This window comes from Meles meles, chromosome 10 (genome assembly GCF_922984935.1).
Source record: "Meles meles chromosome 10, mMelMel3.1 paternal haplotype, whole genome shotgun sequence".
Lineage (NCBI taxonomy): Eukaryota > Metazoa > Chordata > Mammalia > Carnivora > Mustelidae > Meles > Meles meles.
This window is the reverse complement of record NC_060075.1, coordinates 84,835,974-84,860,964: the sequence shown is the minus strand read 5'-3', so window position 1 is coordinate 84,860,964 and position 24,991 is coordinate 84,835,974. Positions and strand designations below refer to the sequence as shown.

General features: G+C 38.7%; 2 protein-coding genes across 5 annotated transcripts in view; one reads left to right on the top strand and one right to left on the bottom strand.

Annotated features, from left to right (window-relative positions):
• MAGI2 (membrane associated guanylate kinase, WW and PDZ domain containing 2) overlaps positions 1–13,987 on the bottom strand; it is a 1,383,262-nt gene extending 1,369,275 nt beyond the window's left edge. For all 4 annotated transcript variants that reach the window (XM_046021617.1, XM_046021618.1, XM_046021620.1 and 1 more), the window contains exon 1: positions 13,337–13,987. In XM_046021617.1, the coding sequence (XP_045877573.1) occupies positions 13,337–13,637 (301 nt within the window). In that variant the 5' untranslated portion in view covers positions 13,638–13,987. The remainder of the gene's footprint in view (positions 1–13,336) is intronic.
• LOC123951539 lies at positions 13,881–17,695 on the top strand. The gene is made up of 3 exons (XM_046020260.1): positions 13,881–13,992; positions 14,473–14,862; positions 15,049–17,695. The coding sequence occupies exons 1-3, from the start codon at positions 13,881–13,883 to the stop codon at positions 15,285–15,287; spliced, it is 741 nt and encodes a 246-aa protein (XP_045876216.1). The 3' UTR covers positions 15,288–17,695.
• Positions 17,696–24,991: the final 7,296 nt, after the last annotated feature.

Below are 24,991 nucleotides of genomic sequence, written 5' to 3'. Positions count from 1 at the left end.
GCATGACACAAACAGAAATATAATGAATAACAATTTTTTCAATTAATAAGTTAAAGGATCTTAATTTGCTAGAAGATTTTTATAATGATGGAATAAGATATATTTATGGGGCAAATACAGAAATTCCATCAACACACATACACACACACGCGCGCGCGCGCGCATATGCCCTTACCCCTCTTAACCATGCATGCCCTAGAAAGAAACCACCTGTCACCCTTTACCTCTGTGCAAGCTTCTTGATGGAGTAGGATGCACAAGCTGTTCACTCTTCAGTCCTATGACACCTGGCTCTCCTGCACCAACCACTCCACTTAATGATACTAAACAAATGTGACATCCATTTTTGCCAAATACAATGGAACCATTATAGACGTTCTCTTTTAACCATTTCTGATGTGTCCGGCAGAGTTGAGCTCTCACTCAGTGTTAAGGCAGCCCGATAACAGTCTGAGGTTCTTTCCTGGGATCCCTTGACTTCCATAACATAGATGCCACAGCATTTCTTTTGTCTTTTTGTCTTTACATTCTTCTGCTGGATAATCTCATGTTCCCTAATCTACACATTTATCCCCAAGCTCTCTCCTGAATTTAAGGCTGTAATAGATGCCTATTCTTTCCAGGTACCTCAGGTTAAATAGATCCCAAGTGGAATTACCTTCTACCACATCTACTCTTTGCGTCAGTGACTGACACCACTTGACAGAAACCAGAAAACCAAGCAAGATTCCTCACTCTTTATCCCTATCCAATCAGATATACTGACATTTTAGCATCTATACATATTTCTTGACCCAGTTCCCCTCTTTCCCATTCCTACCTTTACTGTTATGGTTCAAGACCTTAAAACCTCTCCTCTGGATAACTCTGTAGCCTCCTAAATGGTCTTCCTGTCTGTATCTTCAACCTCCTTTAGTTAGGTCTCTTCATTGCATACATGTGGTCCATGAAGTACTGCCTACATTTTTCCTCACTGGGAAAAAAATGGACAAATATAACCTTGTCAATCCCGTTCTTAAAACCTTTCAAATATGGGGGCGCCTGGGTGGTTCAGTGGGTTAAAGCCTCTGTCTTCAGCTCAGGTCATGATCCCAGGGTCCTGGGAGAGAGCCCCACACAGGACTCTCTGCTCCACGGGGAGCCTGCTTTCTCCTCTCTCTCTGCCTACTTGTGATCTCTGTCAAATAAATAAATAAAATCTTAAAAAAAAAAAAAAACTTTCAAATATGGAGGAGCAAACTAGCATAGGGGTTAACAGCACTGACTAGGTTTGAATCCCAGCTCCACTAATTATTATGTGGCCTTGTGTGAGTTTCTTAATCACTCACTCCAGGCTCCAGTTTTCTTATCTGCACATGGGCTTAATGATAGTACCTACCTCGTAGAATAATCTGAGCATTAAACTAAATAACATTTACCTAAACTGTTTAGAACTCTGCCTGACCTATAATAAACACTGAACAAATGTCTGGTATCAATAATAATAATATTCAGTGGCTCAACATTCAGTTCTATATGATGGTTTGGCCCACATCTAATCCCCCAAGGTCACTTATTACTATGGTCTACATTACATTTCAGACTTTGATGCTTAGAACCTCTTTATCACTCTCCTTGAAACTCTTAATATCATTGCCTCCTTGCTTTTTCTCTAGAATATAATATATTATTACCCATAATTTTGAGGCTATACTCCAGGCCCTGAGCTCGCATATTAAAGGCATTATAACATTTACTCCTCATGACATCTTTATAAAGTAGGTTCTGCAATAATACCTATTTTTCAAAGGATGGAGCTGATGTACAAAAATGTAAAACAATTTGTTCAATTACATCTAGTACAGGGTAAAACTGTAACTGAAATCCACACCTGTTTGTCTCCAAAGCTCCATGCTCCTAACTGGTACACTGCAGTAAAATTCCTGAAGTGGAACAAGAGTCAGATATCTTTCTCTGGTCATTATCTAGCACACTGCTCAAAACACAACATTAAAAATATACGCATACACAGTTCATGTAGCCCCTTGAACTGTGTATGATATGAAATACTAAGAACTCGTAACCCATACCCGTAATTTTTCTCTAAAATATTTTGTTTTCTCATTTTTTATTCTCTTTACTTCATGGAAGGTATATTTAAAGATGAAAGAAACTTCTTAACTCATATTACACAGGTATACAATAGGATGTTACTACTTGAGGGTGTGGATGATATCTTAATGAAGGGTTGTTCATCTTCTTATCACCATTTTCTAGTTCAGTGTTTGCTAGAGAATAAGTTACCAATAAATGTTTGTCGAATAATAAGTAAATGAATTCTAGTCCTGGAAAAATGGAATTGGAACATTTTGAGTGAGTCAGTTTATAATTATATACACTCCTGGATCAATGGCACAGGCATTTGTAAACACGCCATAATTCAAAAAATATTCTAAGTTGGTTTTGGCATGCATTGTGAGTGTATTTCTGTAGCTGATTTCCTTTCTTGATTATGCTCTATTTTGGATAATGTTAAAATGAATTTGTGTTCTGACATATTTTACTTCAGAATGGTTAAAATTTTCTGGAATTTAAGACAGAGTCCAACCAGAGCAAAATTGAATGAGGTCATTGAAGGCTTACCTAGCATTTGACTGAGATTACCTAACAGGAAAATACATCTTGGTTTATTCTTCAAATAGATTTCTCTTTTCAAAAGATCTTCACCATTGCTCCTCAAAACAATAATATAGGAATGAAATATCCATTTTCATACCATTGTACCATTTTATACCATTTATATCAATCAAAAGATTTTGGCTGCAACATAACAGAAAACCCGATTTAAATGGCTTAAAATATCTTATGTACTGGGGCGCCTGGGTGGCTCAGTGGATTAAGCCGCTGCCTTCGGCTCGGGTCATGATCTCAGGGTCCTGGGATCGAGCCCCACATCGGGCTCTCTGCTCCGCAGGGAGCCTGCTTCCTCCTCTCTCTCTGCCTGCCTCTCTGCCTACTTGTGATCTCTCTCTCTGTCAAATAAATAAAAATAAAATCTTAAAAAAAATATATATATATATCTTATGTACTATTACCTCAATAACAAGAAGCCCTAAGATAGGGATGGTTCTGGGTTCATTATTTTAGCAGTTTATCAGGGAGCCAGAAGCTTTTTATCACCCTGTTCTGCCAATCTCCATTTTTTGGGTAGCTCTCCACATGAACACAAGATGATTATAGTTGCTCCAGACATCACCTCCATATGCAGAAAGTTTCACAGATGAGTAAGTGAATAGCTCTATCCTGGATCTTATTTTGAGAACTAAGAAATTTCTCAGAAAGTCCCCAAGGGGACTCACCTTACTTTTCATTACTTAGAACTGGGTTATAAGCCATTTCCTAAAACAATCACTGGCAAAGAGATGAAATTACCATGCAAGGTTTACACTAGTCTAAGTTCATACCCTTGGGATGAGGCCAACCTAATATGAAACACATGGCATAGCACCACATAAACATGTGGATGCTTGAACAAAACTGTCATTCTCTTAGTAAAGATGCAGGAAGAAAAGAAATGCATTCTGGTAGAAAACCAACAACGTCTCCCCAATAACTTTGTGACTTTCTAAAGTCTTAAAGCATATTCACCTGAAGCAAAAGCATCTCCTTAGTCAATGCTGAGTCAATTTCCCCAAAGATAAAGGATATCATGATGTTCTTTGCACTACATGATGAAGACTTTCCAATTATTTTTAAAAGGGAAAGGTAGGATGAGAATGTTTTTTTAAAAAAAGCATTTTCTTGATTCATTGTAGTAGTTTAGCATATTTTGTGAGCTATCAACAATATCATTAATTTAATATAGTTTTTCTTAGATTTTCATAGTATATGTGTACTTTATAGATTCACAGACAGTATTACTCCATAACAGATTAACTGGACATAAAGAAAATCTTTAAATTTAACACATCAATGTAATTCAAAATACTATATCCTCCATTTCATAACAAAATCTCTTTGGATTCATGCTAACTAAACTAAGGTTTTCTTGACATCTTTAATTTAAAGCAATACCTGTGCATGTATTTTACCTAAACACTTCTAAGTTAGGCATCATTTAATTTATTTTTAAATGAGTACTTCTTCAGAATTGTAATATACCTGTGAAATGTATAAACCTGGCAATTCACAGACCTGTACCCCTGGAGCTAATAATACCTTATATGTTAATAAAAATTTTTTTAAAAAAAGAATTGTAATATACCTTATATCCATAGCATGTTGGATCCAGTCCTCTCACTTTACTCTGAGACATTTAAATCCATGAAAATTAAAACCACTCTGTAAATATGTTATCATGGTGATGAATAAGCATGCCCACTGTCCCTGCTCTATCTTTTGTCACCTTAACATTTGAGTATTATCCGAGGCATTATATAGTCCATCAGCCATTTGGCCATGCAAATAAAAATAATAAAATTCCACAGGACGCCAGAGTGGCTCAGTCAGCTACGCATCTGCCTAAAGCTCAGGTCATTGTCTAAGGATCCTGGGATCCATCAAGCTCCCTGTTCAGCTGGGAGTCTGGTTCTCCCTCTTGTTCTCCCTCTGTGGTTTCCCTTTTTCTCTCTCTCTCAAATAAACAAATTTTTTTCTAATTAAAAAAAATAAAATAATTTTTTTTAAGATTTTATTTATTTATTTAACAGAGAGAGAGAGAGAGATCACAAGTAGGCAGAGAGGCAGACAGAGAGGGTCTCGATCCCAGGACCCCGAGACCATGACCTGCGCCGAAGGCAGAGGCTTTAACCCACTGAGCCACCCAGGTGCCCCTAAAATAAATTTTTAAAAATCAAATTCCAAACTATTAAAATCTGACTTCTCATTTTCACTTCTTAAGGACAAATATATATGAAATTTAGAAATTATCTGGGTACTTAATTTCATTATGTCTTTATGGTGTCCCACTGTCAGAGCTAATAAAGGTTAAAAATACCAGTCACAGTTGAAAATTAATGGGTGGCTATGCAAGCTTTTCAGCTAGGTTTATCATACATGGAATAATTTTATATAACTCTTTCCCTAAAATAAGACTATATCCTCACATTCATAAGTATCTTTCTGGGACTCCTGATTTAAAAACTGGCGTTAAACCTTAGTGTTTGAAAAATGAGTGTGTACATTTACATGCATGTATGTGTGTAATTCCCATACATACAAAGATGCAAAATAAATCTGCAGTTCACTGGAGTGATCTCCCACACTAAAGAAAAACAGAGGCACTTTCAACTAAAGAGGAAAAGGAGATTCAGCTATAGATGTTTCAGAAGAAATACTAAAAGAAGGTTTTAATACTTTAACTGCAGATAGGTAAGAGCATCTTGAGAACATTCCTGCTTTTCCAGAGGGGCATCAACTTCTTTCTATCTAGGCTCCAATCCTAACACCAACAAAATGGCCAACCCCTAAGTACTTGACTTGCTAGACAGGGAAGAGTATAGTTATTCGTATTTAAGGTGCTTTTGGAAGTAAGCCAGAACTTTTGGGTGGTTTTAGTGATCCTTTAAAAAGCCTAAATGTTGGTTAATTTTTAAAGAAATTTTTTGTAGTAAAGAGTTGCTTTAGCAACCTTACAGCATAGACCGCAAAGAAAAGCAAACTGGGGTCAACTACGGACTGATCAGAAGGCTTCACAGATGTAACACTAGACATTTTGTATACCTGAAACTTGTTCATGCTTGCAATCCAGCTAACCAGATTTTAAAAATTTAGATTATATCACTGGATAATCTGTGGGTTTCTACAACACTCTCTATCCTTGTATTCATGTTTGTTCTAGCTGAGTATAAACCTTCGTAGGCACAGCAATACAAAATCTATATAATGAAAAATAAACATTAAAAAAATTTTTTTACACTTAGCACTTTCACTCAATCTCTATGATCTATTACGTGACAACGTAACAATGTAAAGTGCAAACCACTTTTATGCTACTCATAATCCATGGCAACATAAATAATTCAACATTACATTTGGTAAACTCATGTCTTAAGAAATTTCTTCAAACACAATGTAATGTGAAAAATAAATAAATAAAATATACTTTTTTTAAATTAAATAAGTGTGCTTCTTCCTGCTCACTCCACAGTCTCTTAATAAAGTTCATGGTTATTTAAGGAAAAATCTGATTTCATATGCACAAATTTCACTACAGGCAGTTAGGAGGTTTGAAAAAATTCTTCCACAAATTTTTCATTTAAAAAATCAGTATCTATAGAATATCTTTTATTTGAAACCATAAAAGATTATGCTGAGTGAAATAAGTCAAGCAGAGAGAGTCAATTATCATATGGTTTCAATTACTTGTGGAGCATAAGGAATAACACGGAGGACATTGGGAGATGGAGAGGAGAAGTGAGTTGGGGGATATCAGAGAGGGAGATGAACAATGAGAGACTGTGGACTCTGAGAAACAAACAGGGTTTTAAAGGGGAGAGGAGTGGGAGGGTTGGGTGAGCCTGGTGGTAGGTATTAATGGAGGGCACGTATTGCATGGAGCACTGGGTGTGGTGCATAAACAATGAATTTTGGAGCACTGAAAAAAAATCTGTATCTATAGAATATCTTTTATTTGAAACCATAAAAGTTTTGTTTTTGTTTTGTTTTGTTTTTTCTGTCACCTATTTGTTTTTGGCTATTATTGGATACATAATGACGGCTATGGTTTTGACACTGATTTTTTTAAGTGGGCCAAAATAATAAAATGACATAAAACTTCCCATGGATTCATATAACAATTATAAGAAATAATGTGTTTCAGGATAGAGCAACTATATAATTATAAATTTTGAAATAAATGCAATAATTTATTTAAAATATCTACTCATTAGCCTATTGGATCTTTGAAAATCAAGACACTGGATGCATTTGAGTGAATATTCAGTCAGTTGTCAAAGAAGGACACTTTTTCTGTTTCTTCCAGACTATCCAAAACAGTTAATACCATACACTACACATAATACAAATTTTTAAAGTTTTTTTTTATTTTATTTATTTATTTTTAAAGATTTTATTTATTTATTTGACAGACAGAGATCACAAGCAGGCAGAGAGGCAGACAGAAAGAGAGAGGGGGAAGCAGGCTCCCCGCTGAGCAGAGAGCCCGATGTGGGGCTCGATTCCAGGACTCTGGGATCATGAGATGTGGGGCTCGATCCCAGGACTCTGGGATCATGACCTGAGCCGAAGGCAGAGGCTTCAACCCACTGAGCCACCCAGGCGCCCCAATTTTTAAAGTTTTTAAAAAATTTATAGCCAAACGGAATTTTTTAAAGAGTTGATAATGTGTCAATGAAATGCAATGATGGAATATTGGAATAATGGAATTATTAATTCTCTACAATGATGTGAGCATTTTACAACACTTTTTAGCAGATAAATGTCTTTTACTAATTGAATTCAGTAATTATGAACCAATTATTATCTATATAATATTAATTGAAATTTACTTTTATTAAAGGAAATGTCACTTTGGTCCTTACTGGAGACAGAAGAGAGATAGTTGGGAATGAAATGTAATAAATCATTTTTTAAAAGTCACAATACTAAAAAATTTGTAAGACCCTGTTCCATGCTTTTGTCAAGTAAATAGCCAGACTGTAGCTAAAAAATATATTTTTTAAATTTTACATTAGACACTGGAGCTTCAAGTTAGAGGTTTCTATTGAATTCAAAGATAGCATTAATTCAACTAAAATTCTAAAATCGTTGGGGGGCTGATGGCAGATATATTGTTGGTTGCTTCATCTTGAAAGTGCTAATATAGAGAATTATTTATATTAAACTACCGACATTCTCACAAGTGTAAAATAAGGTCTTTGCTGAAGTTTTATGCATTTTGATTATATAAGTGGACTGTGAACACTTATGAATTAAATGTTTTTGTTTTATAAGCTACTCGATTTCTAGCTAGAAGTAAAAGTTCATCCTTAAAACATGATACTTGTGTCTAAAACAGTTACATGTAAAAAGTATAGATTCCTAAACTTAAATTAGTGAATTCTACTAGGATTTCAATGTTTAACAAGTCTAGAGTAAATAATTCAAAATATTCACCAACGGCTTAAAAGAAAAGATATGGGTACAAAGGAAATAAACTACTGAATGAAAACAAACAATGGTTAAAATATGAAAATAAATATAAAACGTGATCTTTATACATAAAGGCAGCATCAGTTGGAGTTATTTTTAAAAAGTAAAAATATGTTCCATTCCATTTAATGGCATTACTCTTCACATTAATGCTTTACAAAGAAAAGGATTTATTTCACTCTACAGAAAAACCTCAAGAATACCACTTGAAAATTACTCATACTATTAATTAGTCAATCATTTCATATATTTCAGTTAGTCTTCAATAAAGAGTAAAATATGTTGAAAGTTAAAAACATCTCCTATGTCACTAGCTCAAAATGACCAATATGTTTGAGATAACACACATAATGCTTATTATCTGCCAGACACTATCTTACTTAAATACATATTTAAGTAATATTAAATATTAATATTAAGTAATATTAAAATATTCTCAAGTTACTCTTATTACGCCAGGCTAGATAACTTGCATATATAACCCATACTAAGTGCCATTCCCAAGAGCCAAACCCAAGTAGTGGTTAAATAACCACTATTCTAGCCTACTTCTTGAGGGAAATGATTCAGCCTGGGTCCGCTATGCATTTGAAAGCCACTGTTTAACCTGTAAGTAGTTGGGTTGTCAAATGTGAAAACTTTTTGCTAATTATGAGAGTGAATGTGTGAATTTCAAGAAACTAAAAAGGAAAGTGAGCATAATAAATATGCCAAAAGATCACAGAGTATAAATGTTAAGAGCTGAAATGGTGGCACTTAAATACTTCAGCTGTGATTACATCCTGAGTTTACTCTCATTCGAAACACACACATAAAAAACAGTCATATTTAACATTCAAGGTCATACCACTTAAATTATGTACACATATATTAAAAACTATAGCACATCATCCATAAATTATGCTCAAAGATAATTGCCTCATTAACCTGGTTCCAAAACATTAAAGATACTTTATTCTAAAATAATTAACTGGTCAAATTATTGTAACAATTTGATTGTTTATTGGTCAATAAAATTCACATACCTTAAATTTTTATGGACGCAAGTCAACCTTTATTGGAAAAAATTTGACATAATTTGTTTTCACCTTTCCAAATAAAAAGCAGCATAGAGGTTTAACTGTATGATACGAGCCTGAAGTCAGTCAAGAAGAAAGCATGACTCTTAATAAATGTGGATCTACTTTCCTTTGAAAGCAGCTTTGAAAGGAGCAATAGGAGGGAGAGCAGTGTACATCTCTAGAACTGAATTTCAAAGGCTTTATTTGGCCCTTCTTCCACATGGGAAGAATTAGAAAACTTTTTGCCTTTTATTTTCCATTGTAAGATCCTAAATGGGAAAATAAGTCCAGGCTATGTAGGTCTCCATGTGGGATTAGATGCAGTAGCAGTCATAGAGCAAGGAATGTAGGACACAATGGTCTATGTAACTGACTGCTGTGAACTTTAGTGGCAAACTTTAAAATACAAAAAGAAAGAAAGAAAGAAAAACCTTTACCACTTCAGCACAGATCTCAAAATTCACTAGAAGACACTTCCTTCAGCTGGGTCTGCTGCATTAATGAGATCATGGAACAGAATTACTAATTTAGAATAAAATGCTTGGTGAGGAAAGCATAATATACTAAAAGCCAGAGTTTATAAAAAATAATTGGATGTGACAATAAGTAGTATTATTCATATATGACTTATCACTGTGTGGATTAAAAGTGGCTTAAATTAAAAAGGGAATCCCTTGAATTTAATTAAATGGCTTTTAAAAATTGTTTTAAGGACAATTTTTTGTCCTAGAAAATGATTTTCCTACATCATGATACATTAACTTTGTCTAATATGTCTTAAAATCCTACTAGTTCACTTCTTTTAAAATTATGATAATTTTTAAAATTATGACAATTAACAGAATTATTAATATACCATGTTGTATATTGAAACTAATATAACACTGTATGTTAACTCTACTGGAATTAAAATACAAAACTTAATAAAATTTTTTAAAAATTTTTTAAAAATATAGTGCTGAAAGAAAAAATAAAAGTAAAAATAAAATAAAATTATTACAACGGTAATGTCAAATTAGTCAAACAAGTAAATAAAAATGGAGTAAAGAGTGCAATTTTATCTGGTGCACTTTTTAATCAATATTCTTGTTATTTAAATGTCTCCTTTTCTTTGGAAAATCTGCCTTAGTTTACCTGATTATGTATGTAGCTTCTGTATAATTCCCCATATTTAAATGAATATTCAGAAATCAATTATCTCATTCATACTTTAGAAATACAACTTCTGAACAAACCATGTTAAAGTTTTTCAGCTATGCTAGCTTACTGACTCACTAGAAATAAAAATACTGAGTCAAGAGCTTCTAAGTATTTTTCCAGCAAGTGAAATCTGTAGTAAAACCCAAGACACACGGGCACCATTATCTAACATTCTTGAAATTTCACTTTGTTTACAATGATAAATAAAATAAACCTATCTGTTGTTTGACAACGGAAAGGATGATTTCAACAAGGAAATAGTATATATGAATCATCATATTTAGAAGAATATAGAAGATTATATTTTCCATGAAAGTTAAGCGAGCATTTTTTTCTTTTTTGATCAATAATGACTCAGGATATGAATCGGGTTCCTGAGGGGGCTCTGTGAACATCATTACAAGCATCAGTCATCAATGACCAAGTGAAGCCTGAAACTGAGAGTTAACAGAAAGAAAAGAGATTTTTTCTTCTCCCTAAATATACCACTTTATATTTGCATATTTCATGAGTTCTAAAATCAGTAATCTTTCAGACAAAATATTATACAGAAGTTAGGTGATCAGAGACTACCTTGGATCAAATCATTGCAAGATTTAAAGGACATCTAGTCCAGGCCCCATCTTACATACGAATCATGACATCTCGTCTCATCTGCCTCTTTATAATAAAGACCCCACAGGATGGAGAGCTCATGAATTCACAATACAGTCCACAGATTTTTGTAAAGTTATGTTAGAAAAGCTCATCTTCTTCTGTTTTAGAAAGTTCATCATCTTAATGTAGACAAAGATGTTTCATCCTTTAAAAAATTTTATAAATTTATCCGTTTTGCCCTATGAAAATTATCACAGGATAGTCAAAATTTCTTTTCTTACTTGATAGCTTTTCTGTATTTAATGATAGCTTTCATGCCCTCACTTTTCCAAGTTAAGTCTTACTATTGGATTTTAAGAAATACATCTGTAATACCGAATAGTCTTCCTTTCTTTCTTTTTTGATTGCTCCTAGAGTTACAGTTTGCCAGGGTCCATCTCAAAATGTAGTGCTCGGAAAGAATGCAACATTAAATTGTGGTCATCACTGCAAATTACAATAAGACAATCATCTCCTTCATTAGGATACTATCATTAGTCCAATTTAACAACACATTAACTCTTGCTGCCACTTACCACTACAAATACCTAGCTTCTGCCAATAAAAGCATGGTCATTAATTGTGTGGTAGATTTCCTGGACTCAAAAGCAGAACTTTACATTTGTAATTACTGCTGTAAGATAATATCATGACATTAAATAAAGTTAACATGAATCCCTATATTTGAGCCTCAAGTACGTTACCTTGAAAAATGCCAGATACTCTATTTGCCTTTCTATCTAACTTATAAATCTTCAGTTCCATATAGCATTGAGCTAGGTTGACTGCAAATCAATGTTTACCTTAGCTTATCTCAAGTCATCAGCTATTAATACTCAAGAATCCCCAATGAAAATGTTTTCTTGTATGGCAATTTACATTTAAGAAATTTTGCCCGAGACTGTTCACTTGTTTACTTTTTAAGCTGGTTTCATAGAGAAGAACATCTCCCTAAGAGTGTTTCTTGATAGTTGGTCATGCAGTAAGATTAAGTTGTTGTTCAAAATTCTGACAATGACCTGCTCAATTTTATCTTCGAGGCAGGACAAACGTGTAAAGTCATCAAGAAGCCTTTAGTCGGATATGAACTTGCACATATACACACACATCACACATGGAAGGTGCCTTTGAACTTCAGAACATACACAAATCACATGAGGAAAAAAAGATAAGCTACTTTATTCTGGTTAAAGTTGTCCTCTTTCCCAGAAACTTTCATCTCACTCTTCCCTCCTTCAGGACCTATTTTCCTTTCAGCAAAAACACAGTTAATTAGAGTTCTGCAAGATTCCCGTGTCCCTAGGTCCCCATCACAGCCTTCAAGTGAAGCTCATCTAAGCCAGGTTGGAGCTAAGGGAGCCTGAGTCAGTAGCCAACTGGCTTTTCCATCCAGCTCCTCCTCAGAAACACACCCCTCAAATCGGAAGCCAAAAGAGAGTCCAACCACAGAGAACCTCCACTCAACAAGGGCAACCCCTGAGGAGAGAACATTCGGGTAACCACTTCTCTCCTCCCGACCCCAACACTAGAACCCGCTCCTAGTGCCGCGCCTTCTTCTCGAGCCTTCTCGCGCCGGCCAACTCGGGGTGAGCGCCCGGGTTAGTCAGTGCGCACGTGACGCGCGGTGCCCACATGACACGACCGAGGGCGGGGGAGGGGGGACAGAGGAGCGAGGCAGGGAAAAAGTTAAGGAAGACCCGTCAAAGCACCCAAAGCAATCTGTCCCTTCCCTTCTTCGTCAACTAGTGGCTCAGGGTGGGATCCTTAGGGGATGGCTGCGGACCAAGGCGTCTCCGGTCCAGCTCCTAAAAAGGGGGGCGTAGTTCTCCGCTCGCCCCGCCACCCTATGTTCCTCCCCGCCCTGCTGGTGATGCCGCTGCACCCTCAAGTTGTTCCTTCCTCCCCTTTTCTCCCTCCCTCTCTCCTTCCTTCCTCCCTGCCTTCTCTCCTTCCTTCCCTAAAAGCTCTTCATCCACTGCGGGCTAAGCCACTGACGCACATTCAATTTGCCCCGGGAGCTCGCCCGCACCTCTGAGGTCACACAAGGCCAAACACCTTCCAAACTGGAAGGTGTAACTGCGCAGACAAAGTTGCACGCCACACCGCAACCTGCCCCCCCCTTCCATTTAGCACCCCCCCCCCCCCGTTCGGATCCCCTGCAAAGCTCACTTGCCCTGCCTGTACTCTCTCGACCTCACCCACCGTCGGCGCCACACACCCCCTTCCACACGCGAGCCCACCATTCCGCGGCTCTGCGCTTCGAGCGGTCCAGCCGCCTGGCAGGGCACCCAGCAAGCCGCGGCGCTCACCTTGTTTGACACACTTGAGTCGGAGGGGGTCCTTGCAGTGTTTGATCACGGCCAGCACGTCCCTGATGGTGAGCCCCGCCACGGGGGTCTCGTTCACTTCCAGCAGCAGCTCCTCCGACACCAACTTGCTGCCGCTCTCATAGGCCACCTTGCCGGGCTTCACCTCCCCCAGGTAGGGGAACTGTCCGTTCTCGGCGCCCCCCTTCAGTTCAAAGCCCAGCTGGCCCTCCGGGTTCCTGCCAATGACACTCTCATGGACTTTGCTAGTCCAGTGGCTTTTCTTTTTCAAGCTTTTGGACATGGCAGTGGGGTGAGTCGCCTCAGCTCCTGAGGGGTTCCTTTAGGGTCGGGGAGTTGGTGGTGAGAGAATGAGGGTGGAGGAACAAGGGGGCCAAGAGGTGAGAAGAGCAGACTTTGCCTTCCTCCCCCTTCTGTTCGGTGCTTTCCCTCTTCTTTGGATGGAGTGTGGATGATGAAGGGGGAGGATGAGAGGGACGGCTGGGCAGAGGTAGGAGAGCTTGGGTGAGGTTGTGCTGTCCCTTGAATGACACTCAAGGCTGTGGCCCCGCAGCAGAGGAGAGCTGTGGTGGTGGCGGCGGCGGCGCAGCGGCGGCGGCAGCCAGAGCGAGCGGTAGCGGAGCTGGTGAGCGAGTGGGGTGGGGGTGGGGAAGGAGGGTAGGGATGCCGGGGGCCACTCCTGCGTGGTGCGAGTGGGAGCGCGCGCGCGCCTGGGTGTGTGTTGTTAGCTGATATCCATGGTAGCTGCAGTGGCAGCGGCAGGGTCCGTGTGTGTGTGTGAGTGTGTGTACTAGTTGTACTGTACTGGCAGAAGGGGAGGAGGCAGAGGAGGAGGGAGCAAGCTGGGGGGGGGGGGGGGAGGGCCGCGCGCGCGCGCCGGGTGGGGAGCCTGTTCGCCACTGTCTCCGCTCCCTCCCTCCGCAGCTTGACCCGGTAGTGAAGGCAGAGAGAGAGGCAGGCTGGGTCCGCCTGGCAGCCTACGAGAAGAGGCGGGAGCGGGAAAGGAGGGGAGCCGAGGCCCGGCGTGGGGAGGCCGGCAGGAAGGGCTTCGAGCCCTGTGCGGACCTTTTTTCAGGCTCCGAGCGGCCGCGCGGCACGCTAGCCTCCTGCGCTGTGAGGACGCCCGGACTTCCTCAGGACTAGGGCTCGGCGGGAGCAGAAAGAGCGAGACCTGGACTTGGCGGCGCGCCCCTGGTCTCGGGGGCTTCGGCGGGAGCGCTGCGAGTCCCCAGGCGCAGGACCCTGCCGCGGGAAAGCCGAGCTGGTGGGACCCCGTGGCGCCGGGTGGAGGCGGAGGAGTTCTCTGTTGAGAGAGGCTTTGTCTCCTCACGTTTTCAGTCAAACTCGTCGCAGAGTTCTTAGAATTCTCCCCTCGGAGGAGCGGGAAGTTAGGGAAGTGCAGGCTGGTTACCCAGACAGCGAGGAGGCAGAGCATCACTTTGCGGGGTGCGGGCCCAGCCCGCGCGTCGGACGGGGATGGGAACTTGGCGGCGGGGCGGAGTCGTCTGGTGAGAGGGGATTCCAGGGACGCTGGGGAAGGGGCTTCACTTTTCCAGGTTAAGAGACGCGGAGCGGAAGGGGCTGTAGCGTGGGGCCTCCTGTGGGAAATGGGCTGTTTTCCCCGGGAACTGCGGCGGAGACGGCTGGGGCACGTCCTCGCCCGGGAAAGCGTCAGACTCCGACTTGTACCTTAGGAAGAAACCTTAACATGCCCTGGCGTGACCACTTCGTGCTCCAGAGACCAGAGAAAGAAAAGAAGGCTCTCGGAGGGAGCTTGAACACCGCGGCAGAACCCGGGCTGGAACTCAGCTCACCGGCCCAGCACCAGGCTCCTTTCCCTTCACCAAGTTTGCAGCCAGGAGTAGAGGTGAGGACAGGGGCGCCAAGATGCAGGAGGGCTGCAGATTTTCACTCAAACGCTAATTTGGTGTAAGATGTTAGGAGTGACTTAAAATTCCTGTAACTGGTAAATGAATCTCATTTGCTTTTTTCCCCAAATGATACGTTTGAGAAAGGAAAAAAAAAAAAAGTCACACACCCACTCTTCTCTTTAAAGCAAAGCTTGAAAAGCACTGAGCAGTTAAGATTTTCGATGTCTGAGATGAAGAGAGTGTGGGAGGCAAGAACAGAAACGTGTAGCCCACCCAAACAGAAAGACCAGATTTGAATCCAGGCTCTGTTGCTTACCAAGAGTGCGCTCCTGAGTTAATTGCTTGACCTTTCTTGACCCTCAGTGTCCTTATTTGCTCAATAGGGTTAAAAGTCCTAATTTGATAGGACTGTGATGAGGACGAATCAGGTAATGCACATCAAAGTGCTTGCCTGGCACAGGTGGGTAGGTGCTCAAAATAGTAATTTCCTTCCTCTTTTCCTCTCAAGTATAACTCACTATTTGGGGACGAGGGGGATCAAATTTAGTCAGAACTGCAAGAAATCTTAAACATGAATTGTTTAAACATGTCTTTTTTTCCCTTGAGAAGATGGATTCCCCAGTGAGTTGGTTAACACTAATGAGGATTATTGAGTGAGCCAGGGGCAGTTCCAGGATCTGAAACCAGAGCTGAAGGCAATGCCCAGGAAGGGGCAAGACTGTTTGGAACATAACCCAGTCTCACCCAAACAAGTTGGGCTTTAGCATTATGAGATACAGACCTACATGGAAATTAAAAATAAGAACTGAATATATATTTTTCACACCAATTATTAACATGTATGGGTAAATGCTAATATTTACCAAATTCTAACCATGTGCCAGATGTACTACAGGCTTTACATTTGTTTCTCCCAGCATCTTAATAAGGCAGGTATTATTATCCCCTTTTACAGATAAGGAGACTGAGGCATACAAAGATTAACTTTTGCAAGGCTGCAATTTAATCAATGCTGAAGCTGATATTCAAACCCAAGTGTTTTGGCTTCAGACCTGGTCTCATTCACTGCATTGTACTCTCTTCATGCACTTAACCATGTGTCATACCTGCGATCTGTGCATAGTGTCCCCAGAGGTTAGAGCTGCATTTTATTGTAGGGATGATTAGGGGGGAAAATTGGAGTAGGAGTTGGACATAAAAGCATTTTCCCCTCAAGAACTCAGAAGGGTCATTGAGGTCTGTGCCCACAATTGAGTGCTTCTCAGCTCCTTACTCATCTTCATTGCCCTGAATTGTGATATTTAGAGCTGGAACCTGTAAACATTGCTTTGTTCTCAATTGGTCCAATGTTAGGACTTGTCAGTAGAAGCTGCTGAAGGGACACTGCATAAAACTTCTTGGTACTGGTATTTTCTTGCTCATATGGTCTGATCAGTGAGTGGCTTTCTGGCCAGTGATGCAAGACACAAGTGTTTGACTACCCGTTGGTATCTTTGGCTGGTTCTCTATTGTGTGACTTTCCAATAAGCCTTACCCAGTGGGTGGATTCCTAGGAAGTTTCACTGGCACCCCAGCTGGCTTACCAGCCCAGTCTCTGACACCTCAATGAATTTCATTTGCCATCTCTTGGACCATAGCCCCATTATCTCCAATAGGTTCTGTCTCCCTGGCTTAGTAATATAGACAATAGGGATGGGGAGAATGGTTCTTCCAGTTTATTTCCCTAAGTTATTGGGTATTTTCCCACAGCCTCAGAGGTACTGGCTGCTCCCTAAAAACCACTACTCCTGTATTTGTTAGTGCTCTCCTTTCTTAGTAGTCACTCCCCTTTTACTAGTTAATAATTCTCCGGACACTCTGTGTCAGTTATTCTGTTATTTCTGGCTCCTGCCTGGATCTTGATTGCTGTAGGTGTAAAGCAATCATATAGAACCATCTGCAGTCTTAGAAATTGGGATCCTGCCTCTAACTATACAACTTGAACTAAGTCACTTAACCTCTCAGAACTTGTTCCCTCATCTGTAAAAAAGAAGGTGATAATGTATATGACAAGGTTGTGTTAGCATCATGTAAAATTTGAATGCATTTTAAACACATGAAAAAAATTTATATGTATTCTGAGGACTTGTTAGGTTGTCCTGGGATTGAAAAAAACAGCATTTTCTGTCAGATCTGTTGTCATCAAATAAATATATTATTGGTTGGTTAGATGACTTTGCTAACTTTTCACAGATGAAAGCATATAATTGTGAGTCCCAAGTTGTTCAAGTTTCCAGTGCTGTGAAAAATATGACTGAAATTACAATCATTTTAAAATGCTAGATTCAGCCTAATTTGATTACTTTCTATTCTGGTATCCTTCACATTTGCTTCATTTCTTCTTGTCTCCTTTACCCTTTCTGGGTTTGATGCCTGTGTCAAGAAAGAATTATTTCATTGATGAGCACTCTGTGCAGAATATGGCACTAGATTTTGCATGCTACTAAAAAGATAGTTTAGGAATCTTAAAAACTGAAGGAAGAAAAGCATTCTTACCACTTTGTACATTCTCTGGCACACTGTAAATGCTCAGCAGAATTCTACCTAATGACAGATATGTCCAAAGTGAGTGTATAGAATTTCATTGTATGACTACCACCTTAATATGAATTGTTATCTTTAGTACTAAACGATTATCTTTTTTTTTTAAGATTTTATTTATTTATTTGACAGACAGAGATCATATGTAGGCAGAGAGACAGGCAGAGAGTGAGGGAGGAAGCAGGCTCCCCTTTGAGCAGGGAGCCCGAAGCGGCTGGATCCCAGGTCCCTGAAATCATGACTTGAGCTGAAAGCAGAGGCTTTAACCCACTGAGCCACCCAGGCGCCCCAAATGATTATCTCTTTACCCTCAGTGATTTCTTAAGGAAATGGAATGCAGAAGAGCACATATTGATGAAGAAAAGACAAAATATGCTTAGCAGTGAGGCTGAGGTTAAGAAAAGAAGTCAGATTCAAGAGCTTGGGACAGTGTCTGAGAGGTGATACTGGTCGTGATAGTGACAGTGGAGGATAAACTTGACCCACTCCGTACTGTGTCGGTGGCCATCCCTATTATTAAACCTCCTTTCACTTCTGCTTCATTATTCACACACAAAAATGCTAATCCATATTTATAAGGTAGATTTATTTAGCATAATACTGAGCTTCTCAGACTTTTCTATCAAAATATCTCCAACAATGATATACTCACCCACCCCCAGCCAAGAATAATCTTATTTTTTAAGAGTAATCTTATTTGAAGTCTCCAGTTCTTATCTAAAAATTCATATGAGTTTTCTACTCTGTAGTCAGTTCATATTTATATGGATATAAAATGTGATTTTTCTCCCAAACTTTGCCTAAAAGATGTTCCAGGAGGATTTTCTATGTTTATCTGCTGGTTTCTGCTGACTCCATGGGTATCTAAGCTTAAGTACAGTGACTGGATATACAAGCACAAGTCCTGGGAGAGAATTTGGGCTACAAAGTTGGATGTGGGGACAGTCTGAAACCTTGCCTCTTCAGCCTTACCTCTACACTGTGCTAAAGGTGAGAAGAGAAAAACACTGAACTCCATTTTACAAAATCTCTTAGTAGGCAGAGAAGAAAGGAAAGATCAATGAAAAAAAAGACTGTATTGCAAGGAGAGGATTGAATGTTGAGAAATCAAGCTTCTTGAAGTTAGTGAGGGGTAAGTTTAGGGGCTGAGATGGCTCCATACACAGAATTGCACAGAATTGCATATTTCATTTGGTATCTTACCAAATCACATTATAGTGCTAATTCTTTTTAACTGAAAGCCTCAAATATTTTGATGACTGTAACTTTTAGATTTTATATTAATTGAATTTACATGGGAGGGCCAGAACTGTTTCATTTTAGTCTAAAGTTAATGTTCATGATTGTGCTTCTGCATTTCGTAGAACTATCTTATTATGTTTTAGTGTTGGTTATAATATTGGGATGGAATAATGGTCCAAAGTCTCCACAACTTGAACTTCCTCTTAAATGGCACTGTCAATCAGTCACTCAGCCCTGTGTAAAAGATCTGGGGACAGGCAAAATGTGACTAGTTAAGTCTGCAAGGGTATTAGATCATTTTAGTCAGCAGAAAGTTCTGAATGATGTGCCTTTGGTCCTTTCGCACCTTTTTGTGTGAAGTTCCTGGACCATACAGGATGTACCAAGGCAGGGAAGAGAACTGCAAAAATATTTAAATAATTTCTTCACTTTAGCTACAGTGTTCACAATGTGTGGAGCAATTTGACCAGCTCAATAAAAGAAAGCATGAAAATATTTTTTGTTGTTGTTCTGTGACTTTAAAGTCATTGCAATATTTTTTGTAAAGGATAATGGCAACATTAGTAAGAACTCTTCATACTTTTCCTACATATTCAACATATGCACAAAACACAATAGGCTAATATTGTATTTGGATCTGGAATGTATACTTTTTATGCAGTGCTATGCAGATATACTTTAATATCAATATCTGAATTTATCAAACTGTTTTGCTTTTTACTTACTCTGTACTGTCAGTCTTTTATGATCAGCTCGCATTCTACTAAACTCAAAAAGTTATTTTCATACCTATTATACTTTTAGGCCCTTCATACCAGATTTTTTTTAAACACCTCAGAAATTCAGGTACTTCAGTTTTATGCCATCAAGTAGCAATGTGTGCCTCCCCCTTTTTCTTATTTGAGTGAGTAGTTCATTTGCTGTCACTCTCTACTTTGTGATTCTAAATCTTTTAAAACCATCTTGCCATTTTTTTCACGCATTCATCCTTATAGAAAACTTTGTAAAACACTCTTATTTTTTTTTTTTAGATTTTTTTAATTTATTTATTTGACAGAGAGAGACCACAAGTAGACAGAGAGGCAGGCAGAGAGAGAGAGAGGGAAGCAGGCTCGCCGCCGAGCAGAGAGCCGGATGTGGGACTTGATCCCAGGACCCTGAGATCATGACCTGAGCCGAAGGCAGTGGCTTAACCCACTGAGCCACCCAGGCACCCATCACTCTTATTTTTCTAAGTGCTTTTTTTCCCCATATTCCTGCTCTTTTTCAAATGGACATCTCAATTATTCTTTTTTTTCTCTACAGATCTCTGTAGATATGTCTTCAGTTTCCCATCAATTCCCATCATAAGTTTTTTAAAATAAACTTAAAATATCCTACATGTATTTTTAATATGTCTACTGTCCAAGTTCTAATCTTTTCTATTTTTTATCATTTTTGCTGTTAATTTAATAACAGTTTACATTGTAAAGAATAAGCCAAAGGGATAGTATTATTATGAACTCAGTTTTGTCAGTCAGTAGTGAACAATCTCTAGGTCTAAAGAAAATGATGGAAATAAAGTCAACATATTCTATTTTGAAATAGTTAGGAATAGTCAGATGTGTTTTCTACTCTTTGGAAAAACATATTTCAGAAAATTCAAGAAAACGTCATATGTTTCCTCAGCCAGACTGCTGAGAAGAAAAAATGCTGATGAACAATTGGAGGCAATGAGAATATAATTCTAATCATGCTAATTCTAACAATTTTGAAGCCTCTCCAAACACTGATCTGTGTGGCATAGTTTTCGTTTCACCATTTTGAATGTCATGTACGTTTTTCAGAATTTGATGAATACTAGTGATCTTATCCTGTCCTTTTGCCCTACCACAGATGCATATATACATATATCTTCCAAATATTATATATCATTTCATGTAATTTATAGATTCACTGAAGCCCAATCTTCTGCTTGGATATGGAATATGGAATTCTTTGAAAGTCCAGTCTAAGTAAATCTCTTCTGTAGTTTTTTTTTTTGTTTTTTTTTTTTAATTTTATTTATTTATTTGACAGAGAGAGAGAAGTCACAAGTAGTCAGAGAGGCAGGCAGAGAGAGAAGGAGAAACAGGCTCCTCACTGAGCCGAGAGCCCGATGTGGGGCTCGATCCCAGGACCCTGAGATCATGACCTGAGCCGAAGGCAGAGGCTTAAACCACTGAGCCACCCAGGCGCCCCTCTTCTGTAGTTTTTATTTATATTTAATCAGCTGAAAGTAATCTTATCTACTGAATTCCTATGAAATGCTACCTGATCCTTTTCATGACATTTCTTTCTGCCTTGTATTATAACATTAGATTTATCTCAGCTTCACTTCTAAGCCATAACTTCTTTGAGAGCATAGCTTATGTTTGTATCCCTGACAGAGGTTCAGTGAATAAAGGAGAATATAGTACTAGGAGGAAAAAAAAAAACAAAACAAAACCACATCACTACAATGAATATATATTACTTACTATGAAAATATATCTATTAAACAAAGAATCAACTGATGCTAGTAAAGTAAACCGAAAATTTAAGTGTATTTCAAAAGATCAAGGACAGCAAGAAGTTTAGGAAGCTGTTATTGTTTTGAGATAGTCGTCTCCCATTTTGGCTATTAAGAATATTTTTAAAAGTAAAAGAGGGAATTTAAATTTCTTTAAGGGAAAATTGTAGTTTAAGATGGGTCATAGAATAATTGGAAATCATTTAATTCTCTTAGACCGTCTTAATCTTCCAATTTACCTCAGTTAAATTGTAGGGCAGTAAAAGAGTTTGGAGGTTTGGCAAGCCATTGTCTGTAATCTCTGAAAAAAATGGACAGTAGGGGAGTCAGTAGAAGATGGTTAAAAAGCAAAGCTATCCTGTGCTTTGCAAGAGAAGGATGTACTCCACAAACATTGGACCACAAAAATTAGGACATCAAGAGAAAGAAGTGATAACATGAAGCTAGCATAGCTTCGTAAAGAAGGCAAATGCACATTTTTGTTTATAAAGCTTGAGTTATTTGTTGTGGATCCATGTTAGCTAAATCATTAAGCATTAATGCCATCACATCTTCTAATATCAGCAATGAATACTCAAAGCCCTCGTCTCCATCATCAGTGTAATATCTTCAAGTGATTTCAGTTTGCAAATGCTCTCTACATTCTCCACAACTAACTTTACAGAACTGCACATAACAGTTCTGGTACTTACCTCTCAAAAGCGCTCTCAGTGGCCCATATGCTCACTAATTTGATCAGTTCCCATTGTTGCCTCATGTTGATTTTGTGGAATGGCTGCTGATCCTTTTTTTGAGTAATTCACTGACCCTAAAGCTGTCAGATATTTTAAGACCACTGTCACAAATTTGATATTGTAAATGTATAATGCAAATTTAATCAACATCTCTTTAATTCAAAATATACTTTGTGTACATAAAACTATACTATGAAAAAGTAAATATAAAAAAGCATACATTTAAAAATTTTATACAAATGTTTAATGAATTTCAGACTGTATTTTTTAAAGACAATTAAGAATATTTTACCTACAGTTAATATTTGTGACATTGGTCTATTAGTAGTAAGGTATGGTCTGGATTTAAATGAATTCCATCTAGTTTTGAGTCTTAATGAAAGAATTTGCATATGCTAAAGACTTTTAGAGTATAATGACTGCCAATTCAATAAAATTTAAAAATTTTGAGAACATTTTTATTACAATGTAATTATGCATTCTACTTTAGGCCATTTTAATACTTTTATTTCTGTTGTCAACAATAGATAGGAGAACTTGATAGGAGATCTAGATAGGACAACTAGATATCTTGATAGGAGAACTAGAAATATGGAAGTAATTCTTTCATTTAGTAGCAAGAGTTTTGTATTTTTTCCTAAATCAGAGTTGAAGAGGTAAATGGTCCTAGGCACTTGGTAATTTGGGTGACTGTAAAAGTTAAGGGACTCATTCAGATGTCTGCAGACCACAGGAAGAATGAACATTTCATTTTCCTGTTAAAGTCCCTGAAATATTTTAAAGGATGTCAGTTTATATGTAAACATTCCCTGAAGCTCCTACTTTAGCAGGAAGCTAAATTTAAAAAGTTTACTGTTTTCCCAATACAAATGGAGATTTACTTCCTAGCCCTATTCTCTGGAGACAAACTTAAGTCTCTCCTCAAGGCTAGGAAGATTTGCCTATGATTCTAAGGGCTAGAAACACCTTTTCTGGTCTCCAAAATGCTTCACTATGTTTTGTCATATTACTTGATGATGTCATATTACTTAATGGTTTGCATTAGAGATGTATCCTTTTGAGATAATAAAATTCAAGTATCTCTGAAGGGATTTCTTCTACTTTAGTCATTCATTTGGCTACTAGTGGACAAAATGTGTTTCTGTGTTACAGGCTACAAGGATGATTGCCAGCCAACAAATCCCTAGAGTCAGTACTGCATTATATGTTGCTTAGCAGTTTCCCTGATTTTCTCAGTTTAGTTTACAAATAAAGACATTAGAAATCAAGGGCAGGTGGGTATGTTGTAGGAAGTTGTTCAGTTGGTATTTATTCTGTGTTTCTTTTTTTTTTTTTTTTTTTTTAAGATTTTATTTATTTATTTGACAGACAGAGATCACAAGTAGGCAGAGAGGCAGGCAGTGAGAGAGAGGGGGGAAGCAGGCTCCCGCGGAGCAGAGAGCCCATGCAGGGCTCGATCCCAGGACCCTGGGATCATGACCTGAGCTGAAGGCAGAGGCTTTAACCCACTGAGCCACCCAGGCGCCCCTATTCTGTGTTTCTAATCTTTCTATGTTGATTTTAAATATGTTGACTTTAAAACAAAGGAAATGGCAGGGTAATAGGTGGTGTGATAGGGTGGCGATAATTTAGTTGGATGGCATAGAAAGGTGTTTACTAGGAGATAATTCTTATTTATTTTTTGGTTTTTTAAAGGCTTATTTATGTAATTTGAGAGAAAGAGAGAAGTACAGAGGGGCAGAAGGAGAGAGCTAAAATCAAGGATCAGACGCTTAACCAACTTAACCTACTGAGCCATGGAAGTAGCCCTCCTAGGAGATACTTTTAGGCCAGGACTTGGATGAGGTAAATCATCCAGTTGTGAAAAAATCTGTGGGAAGGAATTTTCAGACAGAAAAAAAGAAGTATCTAGGACCTAAAGTAGTAAGGAACAGGACATGTCAGAGACTGGGTAATTTTCATTTATATTATTTTATGCATTTGATTTTACTATCCCTTAGGTTAGTCTTTGTAAAGTCTTCCACAAATTGGACCTTGCTTGAAGTTTAATTCTCCCCTGATCCTTTCTCAACCATGCTCCATGCTAGTCGGTGCCTCTGTGACTTTGTATAAGCTGTTTCTTCTGTTTAATAGCCTCTCATTCATTTGTTCTTGTATCTTAAACTGCGACTCAAGCATTCCCTCTTTTAGGAAGCTTTCTCTCATTCTGAAGAAGTCTTAGGTTTGGTACGGTGAGGTCTGGAGCCCATGACCAAGAAAGAATTCTTGAGACATCTTTGGTACAAAATGGTGGTTTATTAAATAAAACACGGGGACAGGACCAGTGGGCAGAAAGAGCTGCTGCCCCGGGGGTTTTAAGGAGTGGTCCATTCTATGCTTGCAAGTGGGAAGGGGGTCAGGGATGGCAAAAGTCTCTAAGGAATTTTGGAAGCAAGGTTTCCAGGACCTTGAGGGGCTAGCTATTGTTGGACAAAAGGTTATTCATTACCGGGAATAAAACCTTTGTTGTGAGACCCTTTAGGGTGGGCCACATGCTTGAGAATGATTGTCAACACTATCTTGGTGGGTTAAGAGATAAAGGAAGTTTCCGAAGAATTGTTCCAGTAGACTTACAGGATCCTGGTTGGGGATAGGGGTGAGTCGGCTACGATTGCCCTTTGCCCTAAGCAAAGTGTTAAGG